General features: G+C 53.8%; 1 protein-coding gene across 1 annotated transcript; it reads left to right on the forward strand.

Moving 5' to 3' along the window:
• The first annotated feature begins 17,550 nt into the window (after positions 1 to 17,550).
• On the forward strand, positions 17,551 to 20,842 carry LOC149863250 (receptor-transporting protein 2-like). The gene is made up of 2 exons (XM_090054144.1): positions 17,551 to 17,696; positions 20,308 to 20,842. Exons 1-2 carry the CDS (start codon positions 17,551 to 17,553, stop codon positions 20,840 to 20,842), a joined length of 681 nt encoding a protein of 226 aa, XP_089910270.1.
• Positions 20,843 to 23,458: the final 2,616 nt, after the last annotated feature.

Raw genomic sequence — 23,458 nt, forward strand, 5'->3', positions numbered from 1 at the left:
GATCCAATGCCAGAGCCCAGACTTGACCCTGGATCCAATACACCAGGTCCAATCTGACCCTGGATCCAATGCCACAGCCCAGATCTGACCCTGATCCAATACACCAGGTCCAATCTGACCCCAGATCCAATGCCACAGCCCAGACCTGATCCTGGATCCAATGCCACAGCCCAGATCTGACCCTGATCCAATACGCCAGGTCCAATCTGACCCCGGATCCAATGCCAGAGCCCAGACTTGACCCTGGATCCAATACACCAGGTCCAATCTGACCCCAGATCCAATGCCACAGTCCAGATCTGACCCTGATCCAATACGCCAGGTCCAGTCTGACCCTGGATCCAATGCCGCAGCCCGGACCTGATCCTGGATCCAATGCCACAGCCCAGATCTGACCCTGATCCTATACGCCAGGTCCAATCTGACCCTGGATCCAATGCCAGAGCCCAGACTTGACCCTGGATCCAATACACCAGGTCCAATCTGACCCTGGATCCAATGCCACAGCCCAGATCTGACCCTGATCCAATACACCAGGTCCAATCTGACCCCAGATCCAATGCCACAGCCCAGACCTGATCCTGGATCCAATGCCACAGGCCAGATCTGACCCCGGATCCAATGCCACAGCCCAGATCTGACCCTGATCCAATACGCCAGGTCCAATCTGACCCTGGCTCCAATGCCGCAGCCCGGACCTGATCCTGGATCCAATGCCACAGCCCAGATCTGACCCTGATCCTATACGCCAGGTCCAATCTGACCCTGGATCCAATGCCAGAGCCCAGACTTGACCCTGGATCCAATACACCAGGTCCAATCTGACCCTGGATCCAATGCCACAGCCCAGATCTGACCCTGATCCAATACACCAGGTCCAATCTGACCCCAGATCCAATGCCACAGCCCAGACCTGATCCTGGATCCAATGCCACAGCCCAGATCTGACCCTGATCCAATACGCCAGGTCCAATCTGACCCCGGATCCAATGCCAGAGCCCAGACTTGACCCTGGATCCAATACACCAGGTCCAATCTGACCCCAGATCCAATGCCACAGTCCAGATCTGACCCTGATCCAATACGCCAGGTCCAGTCTGACCCTGGATCCAATGCCACAGCCCAGATCTGACCCTGATCCAATACACCAGGTCCAATCTGACCCCAGATCCAATACCACAGCCCAGACCTGACCCTGGATCCAATGCCACAGCCCAGATCTGACCCTGATCCAATACGCCAGGTCCAATCTGACCCCGGATCCAATGCCAGAGCCCAGACTTGACCCTGGATCCAATACACCAGGTCCAATCTGACCCTGGATCCAATGCCACAGCCCAGATCTGACCCTGATCCAATACGCCAGGTCCAGTCTGACCCTGGATCCAATACGCCAGGTCCAGTCTGACCCTGGATCCAATGCCAGAGCCCAGACTTGACCCTGGATCCAATACACCAGGTCCAATCTGACCCCGGATCCAATGCCACAGCCCAGATCTGACCCTGATCCAATACGCCAGGTCCAGTCTGACCCTGGATCCAATGCCACAGCCCAGATCTGACCCTGATCCAATACACCAGGTCCAGTCTGACCCCGAATCCAATGCCACAGCCCAGATCTGACCCTGATCCAATACGCCAGGTCCAGTCTGACCCTGGATCCAATGCCACAGCCCAGATCTGACCCTGATCCAATACGCCAGGTCCAGTCTGACCCCGAATCCAATGCCACAGCCCAGATCTGACCCTGATCCAATACGCCAGGTCCAGTCTGACCCTGGATCCAATGCCACAGCCCAGATCTGACCCTGATCCAATACGCCAGGTCCAGTCTGACCCCGAATCCAATGCCACAGCCCAGATCTGACCCTGATCCAATACGCCAGGTCCAGTCTGACCCTGGATCCAATGCCAGAGCCCAGACTTGACTCTGGATCCAATACACCAGGTCCAATCTGACCCCGGATCCAATGCCACAGCCCAGATCTGACCCTGATCCAATGCCACAGCCCAGATCTCACCCTGATCCTATACAGCAGGTCCAATCTGACCCCGGATCCAATGCCACAGCCCAGGCGTGTTGGGAGGGCTCTGCTCAGGTCCAAACCCTATGCCTTGGGCCTCATTTTTCAAGCTAACTTTTCCTTTCAGAAGTGACTTAAACTGAATTAAACTGCGCCTGTGTTGCACAGAAACCAAAACCGAAAGGAGGCAGAAACGCCAGAGAGCTCGAGACCGCTCTGAGCTTGGAGCAGCAGCGAAGGGCTTGGAAACATATAGCGAGATACTTGCTCCGCAGGAAAAGCGTGGTTGTGACTAATATCCCCTGCAGAGGTAAAACCCTCCACGGCGGGTTTTTTGTTTGTTTTTTTTGCTTGCCTCAACATTATCGAGCAAAACGTCAAACACTTTCATAAAACAATTCCTGCACGGGGCCTGCAACCTCAGCATTGCTTTACTCATGTGAAGAGCCTTTCGGTGGTGGGAACAGCTTCTGCAGAATCAGGTCAGTAGGGCTCGTAGCACGAACCAAACTTCAGAGGCTCCAAAAACTTTATAAGGGGCAGGCTGTGTATGAGGAATCAGAATGAAAGAGCCCAGATAAGAATCTGCCACTTGCTTCTACTAGCCGGCCCAGCCGATATTTGCCTACCGCATCAGAAAAGGCAGCTCGGGAGGCAGCAGTGGGGAGACAGTGCTGGGGCGAAGTGGGAACTCAGTCAGCAGTTTTGTTTCTCGCTTTCCCGTAAGATGCTGGCAGCCCTGCCTCTGGCTCACTTTTTCCACCCTGCCTCAGTGGCAGAATTAAAAAAAAGGTATCGGCGCTATTAGGTGTTGCTGGCTGCCTGGTCGCAGGTCGTGTGCTGCGGTTAGCTGAGCGTGTGCTCGGCTCGGGGCACGGACCGTGCAGGCGCCTTGTTTACGCCTCGACCTGCGGAGGAAAAGACAGGCTGAGCAGCAGGCCTGTCGGCTGCAGGGTGCGGGGCTGGTGCCGGGACCAAGCCCCCGGGCGGCCGGTGGAGGCCTGAGCCCGATTCTGGGCACAGGGTCGCGCTCCAGCGTGGTGGGCACGGGGTCATGCTCCTTGCCCGCCTGAAGAAACCCCACGTAGGACAGCAGCAGCAGGCTTTTATCCTCTTGCCATACTAGCTGCTAACCTGGGACAGGGCACGTGGAGCAGAGGACTACTTGCCCAGACAGGATGGTGTAAAAGCATTGGGGAGACTGAGTCTGGCAGCACTTTGTACTGTTTGGAGCAGCTTTCTCTCCCTTCCAGTGCCTCCTATGGCATTGGAAATGCTGGGGAGACAGGGCTGGACTCAGGCATGGGCAAACTGGACGGCCACCCAGGGGGCCCAAAAATGGTAATTTATATTATCATCATTATCTCCAACGAAGGTGGGCCTGATATTAAAAGTTGGCCGGGGCCATCAGGAGCCTAGGTTCGGTGCTGCAGGGAGATGACAGTCTCCTCACTACTCCCCACCTGCAAAACCTTCCCTCCATCACACCAGCCAGACGCTGCTCAGGGCATGGCCCTTCCCGGTGCAGCGTGTTCTCCTAGTGAAAGGACTCGCACGTCCAGGGACTCAAAGCAGAGGGCCAGAGCCAGCACCGCTGGAACGGCAGAGCAGCGCGTGCAGCCACACAGCACATTTGATCCGGAGCAAAGTGACTTTATTCCGTAGCAAGTAGGGCAGTGCACACACCCCTACGTCATTTGAAGTCACTCCCCTCTGGGGTAAAGTTCCCTCCCGGAAAGTGAGGACTAGCCACACACCAGGGTAAGTTATACCGATGTAGCAGCTGTGCGCCTGTGGCCCTAAATCCATTTCATTGCAGGGTAGCACCCATCTCGGTGCGAACCAGGTCCCCTGACACCGAACAGCCAGGCGTTATGATAGCGCCTACTGCAGACATTCAGCCTGGCAGAGCTGGCCCCATCACGGCTCCTCACTACAGACTAGAGTTCCTACAGCGTGCAAGCCAGGCTAAGTTACTCCAGAGTAATTGTGATGTGTGTTCTCACTTGTCATCTTCATGCCTTTGGGAGGAAGGTGTCAGCAGATGATACGTCCTTGAGGGGTACCGCTGAGAAAGACCCATCGGTGCCCAGTCCAGAGAGGTGCCATTCAGGAGGGCACCCCCAGGAGGAAGGGGCAGAGGAGGGCTCATCCCATCAGCTCCCTTGGGCTAGCATGGCTCTGTACTCAGCACAGGCCGCGTCCTGACCCTGCCCTCACCTGGGTGTGCCAAAACTTGAGCCTGGCATGGCAGTGCTGTGAGCTGGAGAGCTCTGCTCAGCCCCTGTGTGTGTGCATATGTGGGTGTGGGTGTGTGTGCTTGTATTTGCATGCAGGGGTACATATCTGTGTATGCATGTGTGTGTATGGGGTGTGTGCTTGTATACGCATGTGTGGCATACATATGTTTGTAGGAATATGTGTGTATGGGCGTGTGTGCTTGTACATGCAGGTGTGTATATATGTTTGTATGTATATGTGTATATGGGTGTGTGTGCTTGTATTTGCATGCAGGGTTACATATATTTGTATGCATATGTGTGCACAGGGATGAGTACTCGTACACACATGGATGGCTTATATATGTTTGTAGGCATATGTGTGTGGGGGGGTGTACTTGTACACACATGGCATACAATCATATGTTTGTGTGCTTAGGTGTGTACAGGGGTGCATAATTCTATGTACATGTGCGGTGTATACATATGCTTGTGTGCATATGTGTGTACAGGGGTGCGTACTTGTATGTGCATGTGCAGCATACATATGTTTGTAGGCATATGTGTGTATGGGGGGCGTGCTTGTACGCGCATGTGGCATACATATACTCATATGGTTAGGTGTGTACAGGGGTGTGTACTTGTATGCACAAGTTTGTACGCATATGTGAGTGCGCTTGTAGGTGCATGTGTGTCTTTCTGGCCACGCGCTATAGCCAGAGTTGGGCTCCTGTGGCTGTGGAGGGAGAAAGAAGAGGAGCCGGCCAGGACAGCCGGGCTGTGCTGGGGATTGCGGGGCCGGGGGGTTATTTGCTCAGGGGGTAGGTCAGGCCCCGCTGTTTGTGTGCTAGGAGTGCACGCTCCAGCGTGCTATTTTAGGCAGTTCCAGTTTCACCTCACCTGAAACCGAGAGCCCGCGAGGTAGGCAGTCCTGCCCGGCTCAGTCATCTCGACATTTTCCACGCTGGCCTCTCTCGGGCAGGCTGCTGTTTGCCCGCCAACACCCCGGTCGCGAATGGCTCCATCAGCAGCAGGATCCACCCGAACCCTCTCATCGGAGAGCCCCTCCCTGCAGCCTGTTCGGGGGGCTGGGGCAGGCCCCCTAGATTGGCAGCTGTCCTAGGGACAAGGCGCCGGGGAGCTCTGCCTCCTCTGCACAGACCTCTGACTCCTCTCCTCGCTCCCCATCTGCTGCTCGTGTTGGTCCAGTGCTCAGCTCTCCCGCAGAGCATCAATCCTGGCCTGAAACCCAGTCCTGCGGTCCCCTGCACACAGCCCTGCCGATGACCCTCGGTCCTGCACCACAGACCTCTGTCTGGCACTGCCAGCTGTAGTGACTGGAGGGGTCCTAATGACTTGTTGTCCCTGGAGGAAGCTGAGCCCCAGGCAGCTCATTCCTACTGTGATCTGGCGCCAGAATTGGCAGCTGATGCTCCAGAGGGGAAGGGGTAGAGGTGCAAAGCCGAGGTCCTAGCACTGAGAGCCGGTCAGCTCCTACCTTTGCTTTTCCAGCATGCAGAAGTTGCATACAGGCTGCGAAGAGATGCCACAGTGGGGCTTGGCACCAGGGGATGCGTTCGCCGTGCCGGACAGGCTTCTCAGACACCCGTGGCTGGTCTAAGAATAGGACTGAGGCAGGAGAGGAGCTGTGTGGCTGTGGTGGCCTGAGCTTTTGGCTGGGGAGACACCACGATTTGTGGCTGCACCGTGCTCTGGATTTGACCTCACCGAATTAAGCAGAAAACCAGTGGGCAGGCCTGGGTCTGACCCTCCCTCAGCTTTGCAGCGGTGTCCCTCCATCGGCATCTCTGGATTTGCTCCTGCTTGTCACCAGTACAAGGGAGAGAAGAGTTTGGCCCGGAGCAATCTCACTGCAGCTAGACATGACATCACGGATCTGATTCTCCGTGGTCCTGGCATCCTGTTTTCAGGTGGCCATGCGCACAGTGGGAAATGACTTCCAAAAGGGGACCAGGGTCAGTAGGTCCAGCACAGCCCACGTGCACAGTGGGAAATGACTTCCAAGAGGGGCAGGTCCTAGGGGACCAGGCTCGTTTGGTCCCGCGCAGCCCATGCTCATGGACAAGGCACCTTCCTCTCAGCGATGCGTTCTCCGGACTGGTATAAAATTACTGTTTTATACAGCTAAAGCAGGAGGGTGCCCAGCTGGGAGAGCTTTCCTGGCATGCTCGCACCTGGCAACACATGCACACGTGGATGTCTCCAAGGACAGGCACACGCACGTGTATATACACGGCCTTCTCTAACGCTCCCAGTGACTTCTTAATGTCACCTGAAGCCTGCTCCTGTCCTCGTCCACACTGGGACCCGCCAGCTGATGGTGTCTGAAGCCCTGCTTCCCCCTGCGCTGCACCCGCAGCGGGGCAGGCTGGGTTCGCTCTTCCTCACCGCTGCACGGGCTGCAAAGTGCTGCTCTTTCAGCAGCGCTGGTGCCGGTTTATCCTAAGGTGGTGGCTGTGGTCTCTGCAGCAGGTCCCCGTTTCCTGTGTACTTTGGTCTGCCAGAGACGGCAACCACTTCCGACCACAGATACCCAGCGCTGACGCGGGCAGAGGGGCCTTGTCTCATTCTCCGTTGGTGCTGAATTGCTTCGTCAGCCCCACCCCGGGCCCTTGCCGGGGATACACCTGGCGTGGAGCAGAGCTAAACGCGATCCCCGGCAGCGAGGCCCAGACTCGAGATCCATCCCGTCCCCTTTCCCGACCTGGAATACGGATCCTCGTGCCCAAGGGAGCAAGAAGTGGCTCAGGTGACTCCTCGGGCTGTTTGCAACAGCATCCCGCCCAACAGGCCAACATTACACCACATTTTCCACTCCGAAGCAGCGTATCGCTCACCTGCTAAGAACTTGCAGGGTTGATGTCTCACAGCATCACCCAGCAACGCTCGATGTTTCCACGGTGATAATTATACCTACCGGAAGTGGGTGTTGGGCAGCTTACCGACTGTTTCCTAGGGGTGTTAGGATCCGTGGAGGGAAAGTGCCAGGAAGGACGAAGCGCTGCTCTCAAGTGCTTGGGTCCACGCGCAGGCTCTGTGGCCAAATGGCCAGGGTGTGGGCAGGATCTCCAGCCTGGTCTCACTGGGCACCCCTTGATGGTGAGGCATAGCTTTGTCGGTTGTATCTAGAAAGGGTGACTGCCCAGGTCTTGCCCAGGTTCCCACCCATGCGCTGCCGGCTGACATCTCTTACCCATTTCTGCTCCTTGCTAGATGCTGGCGTCCTTCCTTTCCCCGGCGCTGAGGCTCGGGCTGGCTTACACTCAGTGTTAGGGTGACAGAGAGTTTTCATTTCCTCCCCGATGCCTCCTTTTGCTTTCTCTAGTTTTGCTTTGAGTTTGCTCTGGCATCTCACTGTTTTCCCCTTTCCTTCCTCCCTCCCTAGCTGCTGAGCTGTCAGCCACATGAATGGCTGCATTGAACGTGCCCTCCTGGAAAGGCACCGGCTCCCGTGGCTTGAAAGCCAGCAGAGTGGCTGGTTATTGTTTGAGGGGATGCCATAACCCTTGGTCCGACAGGCCGAGGCAATCTCCGTGCAGCTATGACTTGGAGCGTAATGGTCCTTTCCAAGTGCCTTTCTCCTACTGCCCTTACAATCAAAATCTCTGATGGCTGAGGGGAGCGCAGGGCTGAACGAGCTTTCCATCAAGGTCACCGGCATGAATATAACCTGACTCAATAGCTGTTCTCTGCCCTGCATAAAATGAGGTTAATTGGGACGAGATACTCAATTAAATTTAACAGAGAGAGAGGACCGCAGAATAGGGAAAGAGGAGGTCAAAGCCTGTTTAGAAAAGGCAGAAGTATTCAGCTTGGCCTGGCCCAATGAACTTCACTCTGCGTTGCTTCAACACCGCACTAAAGCCATCTCTGATCCATTAGCAATTATCTCCGAGATCTCTTGGAGAGTCCGAAACTGCTCAGAGGAATGGAGAAGGGGAAAAAGACAACTTATTCTTGAAAAAGGAGGACCTGGGGTATTCAAGACTGGTCAGCCTAACTCCCAGCCCTGGAAAGGGTCCAGAACAGACTCTTAAACCATCCACCTATAATCACGTACAAATGGCCATCAACACAGCCAACATGGCTTTGAACAAATTGCATCCAACCAATGTAATTTCCAGCTGGTACTGGTCTAGATGATGTGGTGAACTGGCCTAGATGATGTGGGAAAGAACAGATGTGGTATACATTGCTTTTGGTAAGGCTTTTGGCACAGTCCTATGTGAGATTCTCGTGAGTAAATTGAGATATGATCCAGATGAAATTATTGCGATGGGGGTGTACATGTGGCTGAAAAGCTGTCCTCAGAGAGTACTTGTCAATGGTTTGCTGTACAGCTGGGAGGACATTTCAAGTGGCGTCTGGCTGAGGCCTGTCCTACCAGTGGTACTAGCCAATAGCCCCATTGATTGCTGGGATGATGGGACAGGGGGCACGCACAATCTGCCCCGGCCACCAACCTGGGAAGGGTTGGAAGCACTTTGGAGGACAGGGTCAGATACTGGAGAAAATCAGCAAGATAGAGCTCTGGAAAAGGAGGTGCAAGGAAGTCTACTCAGGAAGGAGAAATCAGAGGCACAACTATAAAACAAAAGCGGGATAAGCAGCCCTATGGCAGGAAAGACCTGGGGGTTATCATGGATCACAGACTGAATGAGACCCAACCAAGGGGTGTTGTTGCAAAAAAAAAAAAGGTGAATATCATTCTCAAATGCATTCATGGGAGTGTGGTAAGTGAGACCCAGGATGTGATTATTCTGAGTCAGCTGCCATGGGCGAGGCCTCCACTGCAGTCCTGGAAAAATATGTGCCCAGGAGGACAGAAACAGGGAGGATAAGGAGCTTAGCACCTGACTTGCAAGGAGGGGTTACAAGAGCCAGGCTTATTTATTGTAGGGAAGAGGAGCCCCCCCAGCAAACCTACTGAAAAAGGCTGTTATAAAGAGGATTATTAACTGTTGTTCTCCACCGCTGTAAGAAAAGAAGCACTGGGCTTTATTTGCACCCCAGAGATCTAGCCTGGTTTACTTGGAAAACTTTAATTTGATGGTTAATTCAGGCTTCCTGGGATCCTTTCAGCTGGGGAAACATTGAGGGGGTCAGCATCATGTGGAAGGACCCAGTGAGCTGCGTGGAAGGCCCTGGCGGGGGGGGGACTTGCCATCTATATGTGGCTGGCTTGCCCATAGCAGCACGTGCATCCGGGCTCAGACAATCCTTGTTGTGACTGGTGGAACACTTCCATCAGTCAGGCGATTGCTGGGGGGGCGCTTGCCCCGCTGGACCTGGTTGAAGCCTGCACCTTGCTTCAACCTGATTGCTCCGTTTGCAATCTGGGGGGGCGGAGCCTCTGGAGGGAATAAAAGAGCAGCGTGCCCAGCACACAAGCGGCTGCATTGAGGGATGAAGAAGAGGACCGGGCAAAATAAGAGCTGGCCAGCAAGGGGCGGAGCTGTTGCCCCGAAATGCCTGAAGACCCTCCTCGCTGGACGGGAGCAACAAGCGGCTGCAACCTGCAGCCCCGCTGCTGAGAGGCGCCATGTCGGTGTATGGATTGGTGCACGGGGGTGAGACCCTGGGAGATGCATGAGGCAGCTCAGGTTTGCAGCCCCTGGTGTGTGGCCAGGAACGCTGTACATGAGCTGGTGCACAAAGCCAGACCTTGGGAGCTGCATGAGGCAGCTTGGGTCCCCAACCCCTGGCAAGCAGCCAGGATGCGGTGCCAACAGCGTGGCACGGAGCGACCTGGGAGGGATCGGGATCCCTGAGAGCCGCACGGGGTCAGCAGCTTGGTGCAGACAGCGCTGCACAGAGGGTCTGGGAGTGGACCGAGCCCTGGTGCTGCACAACACAGAAGGCAGAGCCATCGGTGCACATGACAGCGCACAGGGCCACCAGTGGCCAGTGGCCCAAGGGGAGCCAGTGGCCTCAGAGGCCTTGCATGTGAGGAGAAAATCAGCCAAGGGGGACTAGGACCATCTATCCAGGCCCCAGAGTTGTGAATTGCTGGGGAGAAGGATTCCCACAGGGAAGGGGTAATTCCTCCTGGCTAGTATGGGGCTCCTAGAGGGAAAGCAAAGGGAGAGGGCCCTTGGGTTTAGGGGCTACCTCAGGACTGTGAAAGCCCCAAGGGGCATTAAGGTCTTCCCCCCACTGATCCCTGGAGTGCTGGCAAGGCCTCAAGACCCATCAGGGTTTTGGGGCCCCTTAAAGAGTTTTATTTCTGATGCTATGCACCTCATATTTTGTAAGATAGTGCCTTGTATTTTGTTATTCCTGTGTCATGATAAGTGTTGATTCGTCAATATGTGACCCCACCGAAATCCTTGCTGGGATCCCTCCCGGCCACCCACCTGTTGCTTATCCATTCTTGATTTGTGCCCACCTGTACTGGTTTATTACTTACCTGTCCCTGCTTTGTGTTTACCAGTATTGATCTGTTACTCGCATATTCCTGAGTGGAAGCCACTACTAGTGGTAGTGTATAGCTGCCCCCATAGATTTATGTCAAAGTTGTACATTTGTAAATATGTCTATTAATAGATCTCTCTCGGTCCATTTTTATTAATACATCTGTATATAGTTACGTCCATATTGTCCCAGATTGTCTCTGTGGGGAATAGAGGGAAACTGGGCTTTGATTGCCGTTTCCTCTCACGATACTCCTGCCTAGCCAGCTGCAGGACTCCTGCCTAGCCCTTCCACTGGGGGAGGGAGCGCTTACCCTGGTGCACCCGGGTGACATATAAGGAAACCCTAGGGTTGGGGATGGGTACAAGAGGGGAAAAGAGGAGGCAGAGGATGAAGAGATCCTTGCAAGTAGTCAGGGTGCCTGCCTCGGTGTACAGAAAAGTGACTCAGTCAACGGGGGAGCTGAGTCGATGCATTACCCAGCCCCAGGGAAGTGAAAGCAGCAGGGAAACACCCACAGAGTGGCTGCATTTAGCGGCTGTGTCCTTGAAAGCAATGTGAAGTCATAGCTGTGAGGCCAGCCTCGGTGCCCATGAGAGTGCACCCGTTCCACAGTGGCTGCCGGGAAAAGGCCTGGCTCCAGGCAGTGCTGGGCGAGGGGCGTGTGAAATGGAACGAGATGCCAATGCTATTTCACCCTTGTGGGCGGGGGACGGGGAAGTCCCTATTAGTAATATCGGCCTGAAGTCTTTAATAGAGGGAGTGGGGGCCTGCCCATTCTCAGAGATGACTCTGGTGCTCGGGGAGTCGTGTTTTGACTGTTGCTACCGTGACGCGTGGCTTTCCATGACTGCAAGCTTTCTTGGGCTGGGGGGGCAAGTGCAGAGCCTGGAGAGGGGAGGCCGGGCTGTTCTGTACCCAGGGTATTTTCCCAACATCTGTATGAACCCTCAGCAGCATTTGGGAACAGCTGTCCTCTGGAGAGGAGGCACCAGGCACACACAGACCAGGTGCTACCAGCTGGACCTGCCGTGGGTTTGGGCAGCAAGAGCCGTTTTGTGACCACGTCTCTCCTAGCCATAGGACCGGTTGGTTGTGGCAGAAGGAAGGGTCCATTTCACACAGTTCAAAACAGATTCTCCATGGAGCCAAGAGGATATAGACACCCACCTGCCAGGAAAGTGAAAGGAAGGGGAGGTGCCTAAATCCCCCAGGCTGCAAGCTTGTCACTGCAGGAGACATTCAGGGGCCATTACTGAGCAATTACATAATCTGAACTCCCTGGTTTTTGTTCTCGTCATGAAATCCCCGTTTTGCCGGTGATGCCCCCACACTAAGCACAAGGTGAACAACACCCCGTCCCCTGGCGAAAGCTGTGGTGACAACAACAGCACTTATGTCACACCCAAAGGTCCCCTGCGTGCAGGGTGAGATGCAGCCCACATCCTTGCTTTCGTTCTGCACCGTGCTGTTGTGGGTGGTCTCTCTTTCCTTTGATATGATGAATGCCGGTGCTAATCTATGGTAAAGCCCTGCCCGTGGCTCATCAGGGAGCGAGGCATACACAGCAGGTGGGAGCCCTGCTATTATTTCATAGATTTCATAGACATTAGGGCTGGAAGGGTCCTGGTATTATCCACTGTCTTTCTGTCGTTGTGGCCCGGAGGCGTTTTCTGCCAGTTGGGCTTGTTCTGCGGTTCCCCTGGTTCTCCTATGGCTTTTGACCATGGAAATCCATGCCCCAGGCTTGGCCCTTCTCCCCAGCATAGCCAGCCCCTTGGTTAGTACCCTGGCTACTGCAGTCCCACCAGCCTGGACTCCGACCTCATCTCGCTGCGTCTTCAAGAAACATCTGAAGCAACCTGGTTTTCCCCGAGGAGAAGGCAGGGCAGCGAAAGTGGGCCGCAACCGTCTCTGCCTCCGCGGCAAATGTGGAAACAGAGTGACGCTGCCTTGCGACCCGGTGCGGGGGCCCACCGCGACCACATGAAAGGGCTCTGCGAGCGCAGGAGTGGGAGCAGCCAGGCGGGCCAAGGGTTAAGTCGCTTCCCTTTAGCAGAGAGAACAGGGCGGCTGCGCCCACTGAGCACCGCTGCCACGCAGGTGGGGCTGGGGGAGCCGATTGCTGAGCCAGGCAGCCTATAAAGGGAGCACAGAGAAGGGGGCAGCGGATGTAACGGGAGGGATGTGGGCTTTGTTTGGAGGGCACAGGGGCTGCTGCTGGCCAGGCGGGTGGGTTCCCTGTGTTAGGGTTTGCCTAACTGGCTTTGCAGAGTCCTTGTTTCTACTGAGTCCCCCTTGCTGGCTCTGAGCACCTATTTTTCTCCTCCTGGGAGCCAGATCTGTAGCCTAGTGCACCCCAGCTATTGCAGGGCCACAGTTGTGAGGTGCATCCCCCCTGCAGTGCTGGATCTCCAATCCTGCTGATCCCAGTTGGAAACGAGCACCCTTGCTCATGCAGTAGGCGGGAAATGGATCCCCACCTGAGCGAGCAATAGGACATCCCGGCCACGAGGGCTCATGCTGGAAGGGCGCCCTGTTCTGAATGCTCATTTCCAGGATGATGGAGGGATGGTAAGGCCAGCACTGCACAAACAGCCCCCTTCTTCCCATGCACATGAAACGGCCACGTGCCTTCCCACCTGTCTGCTGCCTCCTTGCACTTGCAAAATGCTTTCAGGCAGGGACCATCTCTTTGTTCTGGGTTTGCCCAGCACCTAGCACTGCTGGTCCATGCATTGGGATAGGACTTGTTGATTATCTGGGGGGTGGGAAGGGGAGTATCTGGGACAAGAAGATGCTGGTTCTTCTCAAAAGCAAATGCTGCTGGTTGGGGGATGGATCTGTTCTAGCAAAGAGCCAGAGTATTACTGCTGGGATCAGTTCATTGAGTATACATTGCCTTAGCTTCCTTGAAGTCAGTTCTTACCAGCTGAGAATCTGGCCCAGGTTATTAAATTACAGAGGATCATTTGGTTGCATGGATCAGAGTCCTGCCCTGGAGCGACGTAACTCTGAGCTGCATAACGAGTGCTTTGAGCCACTTAAACGTGTTAATGTGTGGACCGTCCGAGGGTGAAGAGTTCCAGGAGTCACCTAAAATTAATGTGCAACAAGGCCCTTGGTGAGCACCATACAGGGCAGAAGGAATTAAGGCTCCAGGGAAGGTGACTTATCTTGGTAGTATCACTGCGAGGACTGACTCCATGCACGCTGTGCACATGCATGCAATGAGCCAGCCCCCAGTCCCTGCAGCCCCCGTATCACTGCATGCATCCAGCCTCCCCACACGGGACTTGCCCGACCAGATCAGACCGGGGGCTCTGGCCTCAGACGCTCCCCAGCACCAGCCGCCCCAGCGGAAAGTGTGAGGGGCCCTTCGTGGACCACTGTGGCATAGCCCAGCAGAGGGGAAGCCCTAGGGACACCCATTGTGGTTGAGCTCTCCCCTGAAGCCAGGAGTCTCGTACCACTTCCTCCAGCTCAGCTCATGCCGCGGAGAGAGTGCCAAAGGAAATGCCACCGCTGTTTCCCACGCTGCCAGCCCCAGCACCCTCCTTTGCTCTATCGGCCTTGACCTCCACGTCTAATAAACATCTCCCACTTCCTTTGCCTTCCCCCCTCCAGAGCCAGGGCATCTGCCGACGGGAGAAGTATTGATATAGGGCTCTGGAAGGAGAGCAGTTCACTTGCATGGCAGCCTCCCGGGGTCTCCTTCCCTGGAGCCAGCTGGGTGCAGGCAGGGGCTGCGCATTCAGCTTAGCTCGGGGTTAGCTTATTGCACTCGTCGTTTCTATCAGTGGGTGAATCAATACCTAGGGACTGCACATGTCCACTGGAGACACTTAATTATTATTTATTGCCTATTCCAGTGCTGCTCACCGCCTGGTCTGGGGACAGCTGTTGGCTCACAAATCAATGAGCTCTGGCTGGCTTATTTGAAATCCATCTCCTTGGTTATTTTTCTATTGCTATTACAGGGATGTGTCATGCGGGCAAGCAGAAGGGAAGTGGTCAGCGCAATTTTAGATAGAGCCTGCTACATGTGCTGCTTGCTATTCATTTCACTGCCCAGCCGTCACCGCACTGCGCTAGGCGCTGTACAAACACCAGTCAGAAACCCGGTTTCTGCCCGGAGCACGGGGCAGTCAACCAACCCCTCTGTCACCACAGCATGCTCTACAAGAAAAACACTTGAGACATGCTGGGAGAAGCTATTTGCTGTCCCTTCCTCCCCACCAGGTAATGAATATTGAACTCGCTGCTTAGGAAGTTGGTCCAGGATGTGACCATTGCGGTTGTGGCAGTCAGGTTGTTCATGGAGAGCCGGGTATAGAAGAGGGTGCAGGTAATTACTGTTTCATGCACGGTGCTCTGTGCAAGAATAAAAGGGCTCCATCTGGACGGCAGCTGGGACTGTCATGTGCTCGGAGCTGCTGCTTGCAGCCACGCGGTGCAGCGTGCCCTTGGAGCTACTGCAAAACTCGCTGAGCGTGTGGAGCTTCTCGGTGTTGGCCTCCAAATCACCCCCCTACAACTTGGGTTCAATCTACAGGGAACCTGAAGGCTGTCACATCTACCAGCTGGACAGACCACAACGCACACAGCGTTGCCAAGTATTCCTGTTTATATGATGGTCGTGCCCTGATGCTGTACGTCCAAGCTTGTCAGACCTAAGGCCTGCTTCAGAAAACACCTTCTTGGCACAAAGGGCACACTGCTGGCTCCTGCTCAGCTTCTTGTCCACTGTCCCCCCCACATCCTTTTCTGCCTCTGTAAGTCCCCGCTGACTCTGGCCGTGAGCCCTGACAGGGAGGCAGTTTTGTTTTCAACGTGCCGTTGGACATGTCAGCAGGCAGGAAGCCACGCTTCATTGCACTGGTGCTGTACTGTTACTTAACCATGCTGAATATGGATCAGAGTCTGCCTCCGCAGCCTTTTTATTAGTGCTTTATTATTCTGACGCTGCTTCCCACAAGCCCATTCGACTGGGACAGAGGACAGTAACATTTTCATCGCTAAAAATACACTTCACGGCACACTGGTTAAAACTCACGCCCATTCGGCTGTGACCCAGGGCTGAAGATTACTATACCAGAATGAAAAGTATCCCTGCTCCAGAAAACTCAACATCTAACTAAATTCAGTGGATTTCCTGTGCATCATCACTTGTTTGGCTGTAGTATCTTCTAGCAATGCTCTCTCAGGGAAGGGATGGTAATGTAGGTCAAGAACGTGGTGTTTCTTTTTCAGCCACCATTTAATAAATCATTTCTTAAAAAGCCATTTTTATCTTTGCCATCAACATGCTTGACTTGGCCCGTATTTTTTGACATATGTTGCAATCCTTCATAGTTTCCTTTATCTCTGTTCATTTGAAGCCAGTTAAAAGCATCTCTGGCCCTTTTTTAGGTATTTCAATCTCTAAATAGCCCCTGTATGTCATTTGAAACATGCTCCTCTATAGAGTCATAGGAATCACCATCTTGGTTTTAAACAAAAACTTCTCCAATCCTGAGAATTTCACCTTTGAGTCGTAATAGTAAGAGTAAATTGGATGCTTATCTTGCTGGGGTCCTATGACCCCAGCTGACTTCCTGCCCTTTGGGCAGGGGGCTGGACTCGATGATCTCCCGAGGTCCCTTCCAGCCCTGGTGTCTATGAAATCTGTGATGTCTATGAAATAGTGGCTTCAGAGGTGATGTCCTGCCCAGCCTGTGCTAATAGGCTTAATTGCTTCCTCTGGGATCTCATCCTTGGCAGTAGCTCTGGCGCTCACAGTCTGAGATGGGACCCACATGTCTGAGTCGAACTGAGGTGTACTGAGTGTTGCTCGGGGCTTTGTTTGATTTCATTTTTTTGGCAGATACTCCACTCTGGGCGTTGCTGAGCTTCCCTACCCCTGGAAGGTGCCCTCCAGCTCATACTCGCTTGCCGACCTGTGGTTGTTTTCCACATCGCCGCTCTATGAGTTGTTTGTACAGCCTCTGATTCTGAGCTCCTCAAACAGCTCCTTTTTCATGTAGTCTGCTGGACTCTTTCATACCCCCAGTGTCCGAGCATTTTCCACCCCCTGAGAAGCTTCAGTCTGCATGGGATGGCTTTGCTCTTGAAAACCCTTGAAAACCCCAAGTCCTCCAGACCCTGCCATTGTCACAACGAAGGGTACTCAGACTGTCTTCTCTTCTGCTAGAGGCAAGGCTTTTAATGGCAATATCATTTATTGTCCCAGTTTACCAGCTTGGAGAGACGCTGGGTACAAAATTGCCCTTCTGTTTCTTGCAGATGCAACGTGAAGTGCTGTTTAAACCTGCTCCATGTCGTAATCCAAATTTCCAGTCTCTGCTGTGCCAGGAGCTTTTTGCCTCTCTCGCCATCTCCTTGGCTGACTTTACTCCCCGAGCCAGGTGTTGTTCAGTGATCACTCAGAGCCAAGGAGCTTGCATGCTTCGGTGTGTGAGCTCAGCCTAGTGTAGCACGCGGCTCTGTGCAAGGCAGCGCCCCTTCCAGCTGGCTCTTAAAGCCCACGATTAAAAACTGCAAAATCAGGAGGCCCATTTAAAATATCTCCCTCCCCCCTGTTCTGCTGTGGTCACCTCTCGCTCCGGCTCGTACCTCATAAGCCCAGTGACTGTGAATCACAGCAGCTGGTTCCCCTTTCGTCTTGGGTGCATTGGTCGAGCCCAGAACATGTGTGGGGCCCAGTTGCCAATTCTAGGAAAATGAAAGTCTCCCAAGAAGATCCATGTCATGAGTGGGCCCAGCCCCAGATATGGAAATCACAAGAAGATGTGACTTCAGTCCAGATCCCATCAGCAGATGCAGTTCCTAGTCTGGAAATGAACCCAGCTCCACACTGATGCTTTGGGACCATGGAGATATGGAAGCATATATTTTTACAGAAGATGCAGCAGGTGCACCCAGGGGACAAGTGGGCCCTTAAGCTAGATGACAACCTGCAGCCCGATGTCTTGGGGCCAGGATGGATGCAATTCCTGCAGCAGCGTGCGTTCGGCAGGTGAGGAGGATACAGCAAAGCAACCTCGGAGGCCTCGGAGCTGCGGTGGTTTGCCCCTTCGGTGCTAAGGAAGAGGTGGGCTGGACAGTACAGGAGGATTGATGCACGAGGAGAAGGCTGGCTGCAGTGTTTTTCTTCTAAATCTTTACTAAATGGGAAAAGTCTTTTTGATAACATGGACGTTTTTGGGGCGTGGGGGTGGAATTGCTGTTTTCATCCCCAAATGTTCAGGGTCTTGTTGCAAAACTGAGTTTTCTCCTTGGGTTTGCCACAATCCTTCCAATTTTTCCTGCAGGTAAGGAACTCTTTCCTTCCCCTTCTCACAGAAGGAGTCACAGCATGTGAGCGGTTGCTGAATTTCTCCCCTTGTCTGTCGACATGTCGAGCTTTTTCTTTGTGTTTTGTGTTTGGGCGAATAAGGACTCTACTTGCCATTTCTGGTGCTGCTTGGGGACCTGTCGTCTCATATTCGTACGTGTCTGCACAGATGCTGGACATGTGTTGAAAGGGGCTCACGTGCCAAGGGTTTCACAAGAACATAGGAGCAGTGACAGCTTGATTGATGGATCATTGGAAAAGTCATGCCAGAAGAATATAACTCCCTGTTTTATTATTCTTGTCTATAAAGTGGTCCTTCACTGATCGGGGAGCAGAAGCAAGAGCATTGGCTCAGGTGGCCAATGTCAGGGCACAAAGAGTGAATATTGAATAATTAGAGACAACTCTCCAGTGATTTGCACTGTGTTGTTTTGGAGTCAGAAGGGTTTGGTGAATTTTTTACCAATAGCCAAATACACGTGGAAAAAAAGAAGTTAAGATCAGATCATGGATGATTTGCTAACCCCCAAAGTGGGGCTAAACCAGAGGAAATACTAAGGAATAGTTTGTCTGGCTTGTGGAAGCATTTGCCATGCGCCCGTCCTTCCGGCTCCTAGCTCCGGCGTCCCCCAAATGCACCGGACCCACCAGACAGCAACGGGAGCAGCAGGTGGAAGGGAGGTGGTGGAAACAGGAGGGGAAAGGCAGGGAAGGGGCAGAGGAAGAGGGAGGCTGAATTTTAGGGGCTGTGATGAGATGGCTGAGAGAGAGGGTGGGGGTGTGAGAGCAGGGCCAGGTCATGCGGGTGATGGCAGGAAACCTTCACTGCTGGGAGCGGCCCATTGACAGAGCTGTGAGTTATGTCCGGTTGTCCCCAGGCTTGGCCAGAGCCCTCCACCCACGCTTTCCTTTTAGTTTTCTTCTTCCTCCTATTTCTCCAGCTGCGGGCTTGGTGCTCCTACAGCTCTATCTGCTGAACGGCACTGAGCCCAGCTCACATCTGGGTAGGGGCAAAGCTACTACACCCAAAATGGACAGATGTTGTTGCTCACTGGTACCCCCATTCATGGCTTGGGAAGCCACTGGCAGCCAGTAACCATCGTGGCGTTATTGAGCCTCCTGCATGCCAGGAGGTGGTAGCCTGCATAGTAATAGCTACAAGCTGCGTGTCGTCTGTATCGCCTGGTGTGCCAGAGGCACCCCTTAAAAATAATAAAATGAACCGGATAAAATTGCAGTGGAAAAAATGCTTTTAGCCTCAATTCAGTTGCATTTTGGTCCATTCCCATTATGACGACTTCAGTTATTTTTCGTTCCGTAGTTTTGGTGCACAGCATGATCTCCCTTCCGGCCCTAAAATGTTGTGATCATTTTTGTGTGTGTTGGGGGTGAGGAGGGGGGCACGGCAGATTCAGTTCTTCTTCCTGTAGCCAGCCCTCCTGTAACACATCTCTTATATGGGAAAATACGGGATATCTGCATAAGAGCTGCCATTGACTGGGTCAGAGCATAGGTCCCATCTCCTGTGTCACACTGCAGTGGCGGAGGCTGGAAGGGAGAGTGATTGGATCAGACGAGGGTTTTTCCCCCTGTTCCTCTCTCCCTTGCAGCCTCCAGCATTTAAGGTCCAGGATGTCCTGATGCAGATCTTACAACTTATTTTTGGTTTATACAAACATATATGTAAATATGTTACTTCATACGTCGCATGTTTATTATAATTAACTACTTAAGTATGCGGGGCGGATAGGCATATATGCATCAGCTAATTACGCATGCTCAGAAAGCTTCTCTAGGTTACTAAAAGTTGAAATTTCCCCTCTTTCAAGGACACACAGTCAATTGAATTATTGCTTTTGTAATCTGCATGTGAATGTCAGGGGAGCGTGTGATTTAGTGTGAGAAAGGCTGACAGAATGGCCAAGAAAGAAAGGGAGTGATACTTTAGCACAAAGGGTCCTTGGTAGTGTTTCTTTTTATCAGGTACGAGATGCAAACTGTGCAGTTCTAACAACACTCTATTCATTATGCATTCCTAATAATATTTTTAACACAGAGGCCATCTTGCCCATGCTCAATAGTGACCGATGCCCCTTTCCTGCAAGAAGGCGTCCAATCCCTTTTTGAGTCTGGCTAAACTCTCAGCGTCTGGTGGCCACGAGTCCCACGTTGCAACGACATGCGGCGTGAAAAGCAACGTCCAGCTGCTGCTCCTCCTGCAGCTGCAGCGGCTCCCGCATGAGATCGGGGCTGCGGGTTGGGGCTAAGTTCGATCTGCTCCTTTCTCCATTAGGTTCCAGTGTTCGCAGTGCCATCACGCCTGGCAGTCCGCCCAGGTGCACGTGCTCTTCCACATCCACCTGGACCGGAGGCGGAGATGGGGGCAGGTGAAGATGAAAATCTTCAGGCAAGAGTGCAAGAAATGCCTCCTGGTCATGCTGGAAGAGCCACAATTCAGCCCCCCCAATGTCAAGAGGGTGCTGGATAGCCTGGGGCAGAAGATACGCCAGAAGTGCTATGGGGAAGCTGTCCATCCCAACAGTGTCCCCACCACCGTTGCAGGAGACCCCTCAAAGGGGCTGCATGACAGCACCTGCTGCGAGGCCTGTGGGCTGGGTGTCTGCGGCGTGAAACACGAAACGCAAACGCTGCCCGATGTGATTGTTGGATCCACTTGCACCCGCCCCGAGCAGTGGGAGCAGACGGGGGCGGCAACAGGGGTAGGCGGCAGCTTCAGCTGGCGGCAGTGTTGTTGCTACAGCTGTTGTGTGCTGGCTATTGCGGCCATGCTCTTTTTGCTCCTGCTGTATTTCACACCCAAGAAGTAGAAAGCCGGCTCTCACGCTGGTCCCTTGAGTCACAGCTGCCAGAATAATTATAGGCCATTTCCATTCATGCATATGCAGGGTTGAATGCATCACCGCACGCATATGTTACAGACGCTCGCAGCTGCAGGCACCGCATGTGCTTGAAACCTGTTGCTTGAATCATGTCGCCTGACATAGCTCGTGTAGGGCTGTCTTATGTCTCTCCTCACCGAGCGTCCCCACATCATCTGAGGCTGGCACTAAATAACCAACGTGCTCAAGATGTAGCTAGTGTAAAACATGTGAGTGTGTTTTAGGTAATAGAAAGAAGGGATGCATGTGCCAGCATTGATCAGCGTGCCCGGACAGCAGATAAGACCTCCGGGCACCTGTGCTGTCCCAGACTGTGACATCTCATATAAGTGTCGCCTTCCAAGGACCCGCTCCAGAAGTAGTTTCGACTGGTCTTGCACTGAGCAGGAGAGAACGGGGAGCTTATCTGCCCCGTGGTGGTCCTGGCTTTGAAAGGAGATGGTAGAGACAGGCCCTAAAGGCTCCACGTGCGGATATAGAGGCCTGGGTAAGGGGCCAGGAGGTGACATTTGCACATCGGAGCTTCATTTGCAGACGGGTCGAGCCAATAAAACTCAGTTAACTTGGTGAATCACCTGGTGTGTTGCGCAGCTCTTCACCTGGAGTTGGGAGCACAGCGGGGGGTTGGCAGCTGTGCCTGGAGAGAGAAGGGAGCTGAGGGTCTTCCCAGGATCCCTTCCCCCAGACCCAGAGGAGCCTTTGGACAGGGAGGAGGGAGCCATGCCAGGGCGGTCGTGCTGCGGCTGCGGGCACTGTGGTCTGGCAGCCGCATGGACCTCCTGATCCAGAACCCCCCATCACATAGATTGCATAGACTTCATAGGCATTAGGGGCTGGAAGGGTCCTTGCAAGATCACTGAGTCTGCAGGGATCAAATGATCCCAGCAAGATACGCATCCAAACACCTTTTGAATGAGTCCGGAGTATGTGCTTGCACCACCTCCTGGCTTGCACTGTCCAGGAGTTTGTGGCTGTTGGACCTTGTTATCCCTTGGGCAGCCCTGGTGAGCAGCCGTTCTCCCTGATGCACACCCCCATGTACTTGTAGGCAGCCACCAAGTCCCCCCTGAGCCTTCACTTCGCCGCCAGGCGGAAGAGTCCCATGCCCCTCAGCCTCTCCTCGTAAGGCTTGCTCTCTTGGCCCTTGATCGTGCGGGTGGCTCCCCTCTGGACTCTCTTGAGCTTATCCACATCCCTCCTGAACTGGGGGGCCCAAAACTGGATGCAGTGCTCCAGCTGCGGCCAAACTAAGGCTGAGTAAAGCAGGAGGCTGGCATCCTTGGTTTTGCTTGAGATGCATCGGTGGGTACACGCCAGAGTTTGGTTTGCTTTGCCGGTCACAGCATCGCCTCGGGGGCTCATGTCCATCTTGTGGTCAATCAAGATCCTGAGACATCAAATCTTGGTGTCTTTTCTTTTGGTGCATGTAGAGTGCCTAGCTGGTAAGTCTGTGGAGGGGAAGGGGCAGTGGGAGAGGGAAGGGGTGGATGGGTGTATATCAAGGCCCCCATGGTGAGGGAGGGAGTGGGGTAGGGGCTGGGGTGAATGGGGCGCCGGGGCTGGGGCGAGCCATGCAACAGAGCTGTGGGAGGCTGTCTGTGTGTGCACGTGTGTGTGTGCGTGTATGTGTGTGTCTTCCCCTCACTCTGAGCCCCCCCAGCCCTGCTACTGCCCCTCACTCCACAGTACCCAGTATCCTGCCAGGGTGTGCAGAGACCACCCCCCCAGCTCCGCTGGGCTCCGACCCTCCCACACATACCCACAGCCCCTCACACCTTCACAAATAATGTCCGCCCATACACACCCTTCAAAAATAGCATCTCATGATTTACACTCCAAATCGCTTGATTTTTAAGTTTGTCTCATGATTTTTGACATGGCGGGGCTGGCAATACTGAAGATGTGGGGTGCACCCTGGTCAGGTCTGGCTGTTTCTATTCTCCGAATAAACTCAGTGCCCTGGTCCCTGGGGAGAGGGTGGGGAGTTGGCAGGGACAGCCACGCATTTCCCTCTCCCTTTCATTTTTCACCAGCCCTGACCTCCTTTCCACTTCCTGGCTCTTGCAGCTGCAATCACAAAGACCTGTGAGGACAGGCAAGAAACCCTGCAGAGCCTGCCAAGGGCTGTGCCCGGGGCTGCAGGTGGAGGTCATTGTCAAGTGAACGCTGCCTTTCCCAGCTCAGCAGCACAACCGGTGTCCCGGAGAGGCTCCAAAGAGAGTGAACATGGAGCTTTGGGAGAGAGACAAACCGGGCAGGGAATGAGGCCCCAGGGTGACCACGTCCTCGGGGGCAGATGAAGCAGGGAGTGTGTGTGGGGGGGCTTTGACTGAGCAATCTCTGTGCCAATCTCTATTTTTATTGTGCTGCCAGGTGGGTTCGGTGGCCCGGTTTCCATCCACGAACATGGATGTGTCTCTGTGCCAACGTTCCCATGCGTTGCAACCATTTGCCTCCTGTTCGTGTTCCCTGGCAGTCAAACAAACCGTATGCTTAGAGATATTGCACCCTGTACCCCTGGAGATAATTGAACCCCATACTCCT

This window comes from Crocodylus siamensis, chromosome 6 (genome assembly GCF_052110815.1).
Source record: "Crocodylus siamensis isolate JL-2025a chromosome 6, ASM5211081v1, whole genome shotgun sequence".
Lineage (NCBI taxonomy): Eukaryota > Metazoa > Chordata > Crocodylia > Crocodylidae > Crocodylus > Crocodylus siamensis.

Coding starts and splice junctions, on each gene's coding strand:
- LOC149863250 (XM_090054144.1), top strand. CDS start 17,551: ATGGAGATATGGAAGCATATATTTTTACAGAAGATGCAGCAGGTGCAC. Junction 17,697..20,307: donor CAGCAGCGTGCGTTCGGCAG/GTGAGGAGGATA, acceptor TTTCTCCATTAG/GTTCCAGTGTTCGCAGTGCC.